Source organism: Manacus candei, unplaced genomic scaffold (assembly GCF_025592945.1).
Source record: "Manacus candei isolate 608988 ecotype Guabito, Panama unplaced genomic scaffold, ASM2559294v1 h1tg000043l, whole genome shotgun sequence".
NCBI classification, from domain to species: domain Eukaryota; kingdom Metazoa; phylum Chordata; class Aves; order Passeriformes; family Pipridae; genus Manacus; species Manacus candei.
The window spans coordinates 660621-673261 of record NW_026138091.1 but is presented as its reverse complement, the minus strand read 5'-3'; the positions used below and the strand labels follow the sequence as shown (position 1 = coordinate 673261).

The following is a 12641-nucleotide window of genomic DNA, read 5'->3' as shown; positions in this document are numbered from 1 at the left end:
TAAGATGTTGTAAGAATGCAGCTTCTGGGAGCAGAAATGTTTGCAACACTAAGCAGTGGATTTTCTTCTTACCTGAATTATAACCAGATATGTTTTTCCATGCTAAGAATATATTGGGCAAAGATCCAGGAAAAGATGTCTTTGTATAGAATTTGATAACTGCAGCTGCAACCTTTTGTATCTTTTTACAGACTATTAAAAGTGTCAGAAGTTTGGGAAAAATGTAAATTTTAACTTTCTCTGTTACCAAGAAAATTTCCCATGTCAAGTGACATTCAATTCCACTCAAAATCTGAAAGGGTTAGAAAGAATTTTTTTTTCATTCTCACACATTTTCTCATTCCAGTTGTTTTTATTTCAGATATATTAGATGGTGATCTTTGCTAATGGGACATTAATTCCTTATCAAAGGATGAAAAGTGGCCCATCTAATAATTTTGTATCACCTTTCCCTTTTTGATTTCTTTTTTTTTTTTTTTTTTTTTTGAATTAGAACCCATTTTCATTTGTGAAGAGCGCCATAGTGATTGCTGGAGCAAGATATTTGATTTTAGTTATCAAATTATCATCCCTGTGTGAAATTCTACTGGGGACGCAGAGCACCTACGCATACAGAAATCTTTACAGGAATGGAATGTTTGATAGTGGGATTTTTTCCTCCTATTTTTTCTTAAAAGATTGCATTAACTTTACAAGGAATAGCAGACTTTTTGAATTCAAGTTAGTTATTTCTCGTATCTTATTTTACTTTCTGATAACCATTTCATACCTATGCTAATACCAGCATTTTATTAATGTTACATCTTACAGTCTTTCTAGGCGGGTTTTGACCTTACTGGAGTTCCATTCTGATCCCCTGCTACATTCCACCAGAATTAACTCAGCACCAGCTAATTCCTGTTCCATATCATCTTCTATTATTCCATTTATAACTTCAGCCTTCTGACCAATTTCACAGAGTCACAGTAGGGCATGCTCCCTGCTATAATCTTTTTATATTTCGCTATTCCTGTCCAGAGAGACAGTTTAGTTATGCCCTACTGTGTCCTTCCCAAGGGTACCACATAAAAATTTCATAGGAGTTCATAGATGGAAATGCTCCTCCTTAATATTCCATACAATCATTGTCTTTGTTGATTTTTTTGTTGTTGTAATTTGCAAATATATTAATGTGGAGGTTTTGGGTGTTTTTTAAGAAACAACATTAGGAGCCCTCTTGTGATGCAAGGGTACAAAAGTGAGCTTTTCAATATAAAAGACAAAAAGAAAGATTAATATACTTGTATTTACCACAGTGTTGCGTTTTTCAATTTTATAACATACACTATAGTTGTATACATATGGAAACGGTGTGTGTATATTATTAATAAAATACTTTTTCTTCAGGAATAAAATGTCAAAAAGGAGTGTTAATGTAACAGAAACATCATTGGAGTTCACAGACCTAGAATATAACTATGAGTATAGTGCTTACCTAACAGCAAGTACAAGATTTGGAGATGGCAATATAAAAAGTGATACTATAACATTCAGAACTTCTGAAGGAGGTAAGTTTAAATATAGTATGAACCTCTATTTTCATTCAGCCTTATATTTCTCTCAGCCTTGTTTAAGCTAATAAAACCTATCATCTATAATTGGAGTATAGAGATGTAACTTCATGAAGTTCCATGTCAGCAAATTAGACATCCAAAGCTGTAAGTACAGGAAAAATTCTATACGAAAACACTATCTGTTTAAAAATGCAGCTAAATACAAATGTGTCTGAAAAAGTGTTTTTAAAATTCATTTACATATGCTTTTTTCCCTCATCATGTCCAAAAGCAGTTTTTATACCATAACCAGAAATACATTTAATTTGACATAGGATGCTGTCAAATCTATAGTGGATGTTTCTCAGGCACTAAAATGTACAAAAATCTTGAGGTACAACGCTTTAGGTATGCTAAAACTCAACATTTTTCCAGCACCAAGTGATCCACCGAAAGATGTTGCATACAGAAACCTTACTTCCACATCAATAATGCTATTCTGGTCTCCTCCCCAAAAACCCAATGGAAATATACTGTACTACTCAGTTTATTTCAAAAATAATTCAGGAATATTCATACAGGTAAGTTTATTTTTATATTCTTCTTTTGTAGAAGTCAATGAAATGTTCTAATAATTCATTAAAGATTAACTCAATTTTTCTAGCTACCAATATATGTTTTTTAATATTTCTTTTATCATTATGTAATTTTTTAACTTATAAAGACAGAAGCACATCTTGTAATCATATGTTACATTGTGCATCTCATAGAGCATTCATCTAATTAAACATTAAAGCCAATACATTTTGTGTAATATTTTATTATGCAAGACTTATGTATACATGTATGCACACATACATTTAATACATATATCCTCTTAACATATGTAAAGGATAGACACAAGACCTATTACAATCATGTCACACCTTATGAGTGTTTATTTTAGTCTAATCTATCAATTTGAATAAATTTCTGTAACAGTTCTGGTTTTAGTTTTTAAATAATGTTTGTACAGACTTAAAAATAAGAAGTTAATGTGAAAGTAGGGAACATATTTTAATTTCATATTTTTCTTATTGTCAAAAGAAAATTACTGTTTAGTAGATTGATTCAAAGATATTGAGATTTTTATGTTAAAGCTTAAAGGACAAAATGTTATAAGTAACATTTTGGTGATCCACACATTTCCTTGTAGGATTTTTTGTTCTGTTTACTTTCATTCTTATTTATGCACCACACTTATTCATTGTGTATATAATTTTTCTGTTTTCTTTTCTATGAATATATTATGGTACAAAAATATAATAAGAGAAATAAGCTTTCCTTACAGGTTTTTGATCACAAGTTTTACACATATGGAAGCAAAGAAAAAATATAAATTCATTAAGAAACTTATGCATGGAAAATAACCTCTACTGCATAACTTTATGCTCAAGATATGTCCAGGATGAGGTATACATGTATTTGAGAATAACTAGAAGAAATATTCACAAATATTACAAAAACCTGTGACTGAATAATTGCTAACATACTTCAGTGTTTACATTTCTCTGACTTCTGCGAAGCTGTGTGGTTGTCAGGCTCTGCATAGTTTCATATGCAAGCAAGATTGTGCCATGAATTCATATTCTGATACTAAAATCGGGGCTACAGTTCAGATGGCAGACTGTTTGCACAAACTGTGATAGCAACACCATTTTTTTTTAAAAATCCTTGGAGAAACCTTTATTTCAGTGCATTACATGAAGTAACCTATCCTATGAAGAACGTCTGCATTTATCTAATTCTTAGAAATCTCAGGAGATTTTAGAGGACCACTATGGACTTGGACTAGTCTTGCCTTTAGGAAGGTGGAAATCTGAGGTGAACGAGTAAGGTGAAACTGATACACTGAGAGCTAAAATCCCTCTGGATGGGCCCAAGACTCTGGAAATAAAGGAGGAAGATAGGGAAGATGAAGCAGAATAGTGTTGGTCCAGCCAGGTGAGGGTCCAGTTTCATTATCGTGTGATGTAGTTGGGCAGGGAAAAATGGTGGCACAAGTGGAAATTACCACTGCTCTGGCATACTATGTAGTGGATGGCAGAAAAGTGCTGACAGTAGCTCTACTTCTGTGTGTGGAAACTACCTTTTTCATCCTTTTAACTTTGATTTTTTATCCTATCCCTCTGCCACCAGAAGATAGGTTTCAGCTGCTGTTGCATCTGTCTCTTACTGCCCCTGGAATATGACCATAAATCTCTCAAATCATGATTGAATTTTAATCTGTCTGCTTCCCTTAACTTTTGCCCTTCACATCCTGTCCATTCACTGTTTACACATGACAACTACCATATCTACATTGCATTTCTGTCCTATACCTTGGAATTCCTGTGGATGCAGGACAGATTTCAAACAGATGAAAATAGGCAACTCATTTCTGTCAGATATTTTATATTTCTCTTTTTACAACAGAAAAATGCATGTGTGAATGTCAGTCTGATATGTGAATATATGTCATATACATATATGACATATACAGACAGTTGTGAGCTACATAAGTGTATTCAAACATGCAGCTTATGACCATCTGGAACTTAGAAATATAACCATGTATTTGTGAGTCTGTTGCTAAGTTTTTTATTGCACACATTTGGAAAGAAATAATCATCAGTTAGAACACTCTACATCGAGGTCACCATTCTGCTTTTGTTTATCCAAACTGTATTTTCAGTTTTAGAAATTATCTATGACAATTGAAAAAGGAGATGATCTTTTCATATTTCAGGGAACCCAGACTTCTCAGATGTGTGGTTGAAGGCAGCCAAACACTACCAGTCTTTAATCTGCTTCTTTGTCAGGAAATAATGTCAGGGGTCCAAGTCTTAAACCATGTCTTCTAGATGCCTGAAAAACCACCCTTGTTGAAGAATATCAAGAAAATTAACATATACCAATGCTGGCATAATCTGAAGTAGCCACAAAGTCATACCAAAAGTCATACCAAAACTGGTGTTATTCTGTTGTCTCAATTTCTCCCTTATCACACATTCTCAAACTCCTCAGGAACATTAAAACCTAATTAATAAAAACCACAGAGTGTTAATATGATAAAACCAGGAAGTTAGTAACTGCAGAGTGAAGCATTTTGTTTAGGGGAAAAACCCCACAAACATAGCAAAACACCTGAGATTAAAAATGTGGTTTTCTCCTTGACATTATAAAGAAACTTGCAGGAAAACCAGTTTTTCTTTAAATAAGAAAATGTTATATACCTTCATAGGTCAGAAAAATAATGTATAGTTTCTTTGCTCTATAGGTCTACATGAAAAATCATGCTGCAGTTGCCCAGCCAGAAGGCTGGGGATGCTCAGACCTAGCTTCAGAACCAGAACAGCAGAAGGAAATATTTAGTGATGGAGATTGGATTTGAGGATTTTGGTAGATGAGTGGGCTGTTTCTATGGGGATTCTGATAGGTTGTAAAAGAAAATGTGTCAGAGAGGGAGGAATGACTGGTAGCCAAGTAGAAGAAACCATTATATACACAGGGCCAACACTTCTGCCGACATAGGTCTAGGGAAAATGCTACCTTTTGGTATATGATTGCTGTTGTGTTCTAGTGCAGTAAAGATATAGCATGTATGCTGACAAAGAACACTTCATATGCAGATGACATGACACTGAACCTTTTCTTCACATCACTTCTCTGTGACACTGCTTTCACTGTTTGCAATAGCAGCTTTGCACGTTTTGCTCCACAATGCCTTGCCTGCTGCTTGAAGCAATCACACTGCCCACATTCTCAGTCTTATTGAGGAAAAAAGTCAAAAAATCTATGGAAGTAATTATCTCATAGCTGAATACTGATCTGTGAAAGATATCCTTGACTTGAATAAACTCTTTTATTCAATTTCTATGTACTTGTGTTTTGATTAGCAAGAAAGTGGGAAAGGTGCTAATTATGAATATAAAATTATGCTTGGATAAAGTTCCCCAGTGTAGGAATTTCAGTACAGATGACAATTGTCCTACTCTGCCAGGGGAACCAGGAGCTAAGTACTGAAAAAATTTACAACCCTTTCAAGCAACTGAACATCAAAACCCAAATCATCCAATGTCTACTTCAAGCCAATTGAAGTGACCATGACTGGATACAGTTCAGAGTGAAATTCAACTTGGATTACCCTTGGGATGCAGAAAAAGGGATGCAAACAATGTGCTATATTAACAATCAAACATTTTCTTTCACCAGTATGACCACAGCAGGGATAGAAAGGGGAACTTCCCAAAAATACACTGCAAATACATGGCCTCAGAATGGTGCAGCACACAAAAAGGAAATATCTTCGCTTAGGTTGCTACTGCAACAATGTGCATTATGCTCCTTGAAGGATGGCTTGGATTAGCCCTCACAGTGTCACCACTCTCATCTGATTGCCAGAGTCCCGAATGTGATCCTCTGACTCAAAACAAGAGTCAGATGAACCTAAAAAAGAAAGCAGAAGAGGGGAAAAAGGTTAACAGTGAAGAACAGCAGCACTGCATTTTCTGTGTGCAACTAATTACAGTTTTATGCCACTGGAAATATCTGCTGCTTCCTGAAGAATATACTGCATTCTGCTGACACTTTCATGGCCTGTGTGTATTGCTTACACTTAGCTGCTTTTAATAATCTGATACTTTGCTATGTCAAAACTTCTTTCATGTATGGATGAAGAAAGGGACTGAGGAAGAATTTCTTCAGCTGTAGCCAAAGATCCTAAGCTGTTTGCTTTCATCTGGAGCCACAGTTAATTGTAAAACTTCCTATAGTGTTCTATCCCCAGGGTACAATTAGTACAAGTTTTGTCTTTTCTCAGTTTGTACCCACACAGTTCTTCCTGCTCACTGTTACTCCTAATTATGTGTTCCTTTTTTTTCTAATATTTTGTCATATCAGAAGTTTGAGATAATCCCTGTTCCTTGGGCTCTTCACAGTAAAGGAACTCTCTCTTAAAATAGTTTTTGTTGAACCAACAAAACCCTGTTGTTATAATGTTCACGTTGGTTCACTAAGTCCTTAACTGCCAGACAGCTGGCTAAATTGTAAAGGTATGCTTTTTAAACTAAGAGTTGAATTTTCAGCTGTTCATACCAATAAACTCCCATTAAATCTAGAATCAAAATTTGATGTGGTACCCTTGACATTTTTACCTTGAAAACTCAGATAATTATGTAAGGTCTTATTAAAAAAATCTGATTGTTAGATATTGTTATTATAAATTATTAATTATTTCTCATTACAGTATCTAATAATAATAACAACAGGATGGTATTAGAATGCTTCTTCTGGGCTAGATGATATTTTCTGTCCGATTGTGCTTAAGCATCAGAAAGTTTAATTAAATACCTTAGAATTCTATTTTCTGTTTCCCGTATCTTAAGCTATGCAAGTGTAATGCAAAGCTCTTCACAGCCTTTTCAGTTAGTTATGAAGACAGTGCGAGATTCAAACTACTTTTAGAAGAAAATCATATATTAAGGTGGAATGTTTTTGTATTGTGACTGATATTGATTTAACCTAATCATTCAGACAAAACTAATGGTGTGCTTTAAGTCAGTTAATAAGACTGGATATAGAAACTTATACTACCAATTCATGCAGCTTCTGTTCTGCATTCTAAACAAAGGTTTAAATTTTCATTGCCAAACAAACTATTTACTTATTTATATTATCTAAGTACTGGTGACTGTAGGCAAAACTAGGTCTTCAGATATTAGCATGAAAATCACTGAATGAGAGTGTGACTTCTTGTTTTCTGCAAAAATAAAATGATCTTGTCTGTACAAAAAATTGGCGAAGTGTTGCATTAGATGTATAATTGATATGTATTGGTGACAGAGATCAAAATTGGATACTGGACTATCAATTTGCACAGTACTGACTCAACTGTGTGGTAGAGCATATTACAGTGACTTCTTCAGTAGAAACTTTCCTCATGAGAAATATAACCCATTTTTTAGTATGCAGTTTCAGCATTCCTCTGTTCTTATGTGATATTTCTGAATTTTAATACTCAAACATTACTGTTGCATTTTTCTGCTTTAGTAAGTCTTCTCTCATAGCCTCTCTCTTTTAGAAAAGAATTTAGTTGAAAGCTAGCTTTGATTTTAAAGAGGTGGGGGTTGTAGATAAGATCTAACACCAAAAATAGGAAACAGGCCAAATAACTGGAATGTGTACTAGTCAATTCATCAGGGTGTTGGGCGAAATCCAGTATCCCCTGAAAATATTGCTATGTAGAAAAATTAGGACTTTGATCCTGAGGAGTGCTGCCCATGCCATCTGCTCAATGGGGCAATGTGGCTGCCACAGAGGAATAATACTGACACTCTCAATCAGGAGCAAAAATTTGACTTCCTGCACAATGCTGGAGCTGAATATGCTCATGGGCTACATAACCTCTCAACAGTTTTCAAATCATGAACCAAATTGTGTTGGATCATCTAAATTAGATTCCCATAATGAGGTGGGTGATTCAACACATTCAGTTATGAGGTAAAGCTGACCTTACATAAATAATCTGATTTATATTTTTTCTTTTCCTTTTCCCAAAGAGTTGATTCTAAACAGGAATAGCTTTCTTGGAGGGGCTGATCTAAAGCACTAACCTGCTGATACAGTCACAATTTTAGTGATATTTTAGTATTGTGCAAAGGAAAATGGAATTAGATTCTGGTGCAATCCTTTCATTAGCAAGTAACTGAACAAAGGAAAATTTTCTGTTGATGTCTTGAGTTTAACATGGTCCACTGGGTATAGACATTTGCATTAGAGATAACAGCATGTTTTTATTGGAAGGGACAACTAACAAAAGGAACAGTTTATGAAGTGGTGCAGTAACATCTCTGCTGCTGGAAGTTTTAAATTCAAAATCTACTCTCATAAAAAAAGAATAAAGTGAGAGAAGTCCTTTGATTTGCTTCATGATGATCAGGCAAGGCAGTAACATGTATGATCATTTAATCTATGAGCAATTAGTGGATGGTACATTCTTGATGCAATATGGATAAACACATTGTAATATTACAGATTTAATCTGTGAATTGGCATTCAACAACTACAAAGAATAGGGGGAGTCATTACATACTCTATGTACTTACAAGGAGTAACAATAGAAGTCAAAGTGTAGATTTATGTCTCCTGAAAGCTATGGTAAATCATATCTGGTGGTGGTGATGGTGACAGCTAAATGGGGAACTAGAAAGAGAAATCAATGAATAAATAACATTTTCAATGGCAATGAATAAACAACATTTTCAATGGCAACATTATCCTTTTTTTTTCCCTTTAGAATTTCACAGCTTATGGTAATGACAGCAACATCAGTATGCCCCCGTTTGTAGTTCTGGATGACTTGGCAAAATACAGCCATTATATTTTATGGTTAACTGCAAGTACAGCTTTTGGAGATGGAAACAAAACCAGTGAAAAAATAGATGTGTATACAGATCAGGATAGTAAGTTAATAACTTTTTTAACACTCAGTGTATATCAGTGCTTACATTTATTAAACATTCTCTAACTTGAAAATTATTTTACTGTTATGATGCCAATGTAAAAAAACCCAAACAAAACAGTAAGTGTGGTTTTCAATGCTGCAGTATTTTTTTTTCAAAGAAGGCATTTTGATCTGAGTCTTTACTTTGTAATACTAAGAATGTAGTTCACAAGCAATAAAAATATTGTCTTAAACAATCATTAAGAAATTTTTCTTAAAAAAATTTAACATAAATGATTATTCATATATGCCTCCAAAGTATTTTATTTTTGATATTGAAACATAAGTTATTTTTATAAGTTGTAAAAAATATGACAAGTGACGTGACATTTTCAGACTAATCATATTTCGAAGAGTGATTTCTGGTTTGGGTTTGAATGTTTCATTACTGTAATCCATGCATTTAATTTTTTGTGTATTATCTCTCATAGTCCCAGAAGGTTTTGTTGAAAATCTGGTCTATCAAAACATTTCCTCATCTTCTGTGAATGTAAGCTGGCTTCCACCATCCCAGCCAAATGGCTTAGTCTTCTTTCATGTTTCTCTAAGTTTAATGCAACTGGGAACCAGCAAGGTTTTGTCTTTCCTTACTTACAACACAAGCATAATGTTTGACAATCTGGAGAAATATACCGATTACATTCTGAAAATCACACCAGCCACTGATAAAGGATCTTCTGAACAGCATGCTCTAAGTCTGCATATAAGAACTGATGAAGATGGTAAGATAAAGATATTTTATTCATTTCTATGGAAATGTAGTAAAAAACCCAAACAATTTTCTAAAAGGAAACAAAAATATTGTTTATTTTTGTCATGTTAACTTGAAGCTTTTTGGGTATACAATGACACAAATGACTGCTACACATTTCTATTTTGACACCATGAAACAGAATTTTTCATTGTAACATGTTTTCCTGACATTATCCCTATTTTTCTCTTTCTTATTTCTTCATGTAGTCCCAGAATCAGCACCTATAATCAAAACATTTTCAAATCTCTCAACTACCTCAGTTATGTTTTCATGGGACCCCCCTGTTAAGCCAAATGGTATCATAATAAGTTATGATTTAAATTTATTTGGACCAGAAAGGAATAACTCATTCTCTACCACCAATAATTTTATCGTCTTGGAAGACCTTCTACCATTCACATTGTATAGCATTTATGCAGCTGCAAGAACAATAAAAGGACCTGGTCCATCTGCTGTGCTTCAGTTTTACACAGATGAGTCAGGTGAGCAAATTCAGTTGTAACCAACTTTGAAATATCAACTCTAAGTTACTGCATCCATCTTAGGTCTGAACACCAGACCTGTTGAGATGAAGGATTAATTTTCCATTGGTCTGTGAGTGAAGAGCTTTCAGAAGAAGAAAACACTGCAAGGGAAGTGTTTTCTGAGAGCTCTTTCTCCTGCCACAGTGTGCAAGAGGAGGTCACATTTTGCATGGGATTACAAAAATAACTCCAAGGAGAAATATATTTTGTTTTTGGAATGTGTTATAGTTTGCCAAGTCTCAGGGATTTTGAAGCAAGCAACAGTACTTTTCTCTTCATCTCCCTATATAACTGAAAAATGATAAAACATGGAAATATTTCTGACACATTCACATAGGTCTCCTGTGTATTGATCTCCCCTCCTCTGCATGGTGAATTACATATTCTGTAAATATATGTTGAGTTGTGCTCAATATATGATGTAGGAAGCAAAGTATATCACATTCCAGTAACATATGTAATATGACTTGCTAAATGTCTTAGTTCTGGCAATGGGGATGTTTAAATGATTAATATATTTTTTTAGATCTCTAAGATCTCTTACTGAGTAAGATTATATTCTGCATTAATGGAATTTGTTGCATGTCAAAGAGAAAGGAAAAGGTTTAAATAGCAAGGAATTAGTTAACTTGAATTCGTATAAAAATGTTAACAAAAATATCTATTTTCTCCTGCATCTCTAAACTGTTTTGTTTTGCCTGGATTGTTTTGTCATTTGGAAGTCAAAAGCATTTCTCTTTTGTAGTGCCATTAGCTCCACCCCAGAATTTGACCATTATCAACTATACTGCAGATTCCGTGTGGCTAAAATGGGATCCAAGTCCCCAGTCAAATGGTGTTATAATGAGATATAATTTTAAGATTTATCAAAACAACACAGAAAAACTAGTTTATCAGGTATGTTTATAATAAAGTGTTTAATTTTTTAAAATATTTATTTTGTGCTTTAGGAACAAAATATATGACAAATATTTTAAATGTCTGTTATGCTCCTAGAATTATGAAGCTCCTCTAAATTCCTGTTTGCTAAGACAGTTTACTTACCCTACCACCATAACTGTAATTCAGTTTTTAAAATTAGATAGAAAAAAATTGTTAGATTTTAATTTGCTTTGAACTTCTAATGTTTCATTAATGATGAGATTTATTAATATTTAGTTCATATTCCAGTGTAAGCTTGATGTTAGAAAATTACAGAAGTTACTTGTTTTGTGGTTATCTTTGTTTAGCTATTTAGTATCTATGGACTGTCAAGATTCAAAAAGACAGATAGTCATCTTGAAAAATAGTTAAAAACTGTTTAGCGGTTTGCAAATTTTTTTTAATTTTTGCAGAATAAGAATACTGAATAAATTTTAACTGAAATGGTTGCTATATGAATGTTCAGGGCTAGGTTGAATGAAGCTGTGATTAATCTGGTCTAGTGGAAGGTTTCCTGCTCACAGCATTGAGTTTGGAACTGAATGGTCTTTAAGGTCCCTTCCAACCATTCTATGACTCTATGATTTTATGATATACAAAATTTGATCAAGGCATTTCTATCTGCTTAAATCTGGGTGGCATCAAGACATGTGCTGTGAACTGCAAAGGCAGCAAGCTAAGGTCAGGATTGCATCTGAAGCAGAGAAACTATATAGTGAGTCCAGTTCACCCTAGGTGCTTGTAAAAGCTGCAGGGAAAAGATATTACTGCAGTGAGATAGGAGTTTGAGACACGCAGTTTAAGGTACGTGTGTGACTATGAAGAGCTTCATTACTCCAACTCCCTCACCAATACAGTTCTTATTACAGAGACTGAGCATGCACGGAAACTGTGTGTGCTGTTAAGTGTATGCACTGGAAACCAGTCCCCATGGAGCGGCCTACTTGGCTACCCCTTATGAGGTCTGCTGTTATTCCCCACTGTGGAATGAAGTACTGGCATCACCCCAGTTTCTTCTATAATACTTGAAAGAGCACAATGAACCTATGAGAGAGGAACTGTGAATTTTACAGCCAGCTACCTTCGGAAACACATTCTCTGGGTGTTCAAAGAGACCACTAAAGATTATTCTCCACTGCCCATGTGAGGCAGTCTCAAATCCAATTAGAATGCAAAAACACTCTGGAGCACTTGAATGCATCTGCTTTACCCTACATTCTTTCGTGTTTTGTAATGTTATGTGGGCAAGAAAATAGATCTAGGTTGTGGCAGCAGGACAAGCAGAGCAATTTTTATAGGAATACTGTATTTAGACACCATAATTCTCTGATAACTTGGATTCCACAAGATTTTCTTGCTGAAATTCAGCTCTTTCCCTGCTGTTATTA

At 34.4% G+C, this 12641-nt stretch overlaps 1 protein-coding gene across 8 annotated transcripts in view; it reads left to right on the top strand.

Annotated features, from left to right (window-relative positions):
* The window catches only part of PTPRQ (protein tyrosine phosphatase receptor type Q), a 130265-nt gene that overhangs the window by 56862 nt on the left and 60762 nt on the right, over positions 1 to 12641 (top strand). For all 8 annotated transcript variants that reach the window (XR_007905921.1, XM_051795683.1, XM_051795682.1 and 5 more), the window contains 6 exons: positions 1387 to 1547; positions 1968 to 2113; positions 8848 to 9013; positions 9486 to 9776; positions 10015 to 10290; positions 11078 to 11229. Coding sequence is in view for 7 of the 8 variants with exons in the window: in XM_051795683.1 (XP_051651643.1) it covers positions 1387 to 1547; positions 1968 to 2113; positions 8848 to 9013; positions 9486 to 9776; positions 10015 to 10290; positions 11078 to 11229 (1192 nt within the window). In the remaining variant the exon portion in view is untranslated. The remainder of the gene's footprint in view (positions 1 to 1386; positions 1548 to 1967; positions 2114 to 8847; positions 9014 to 9485; positions 9777 to 10014; positions 10291 to 11077; positions 11230 to 12641) is intronic.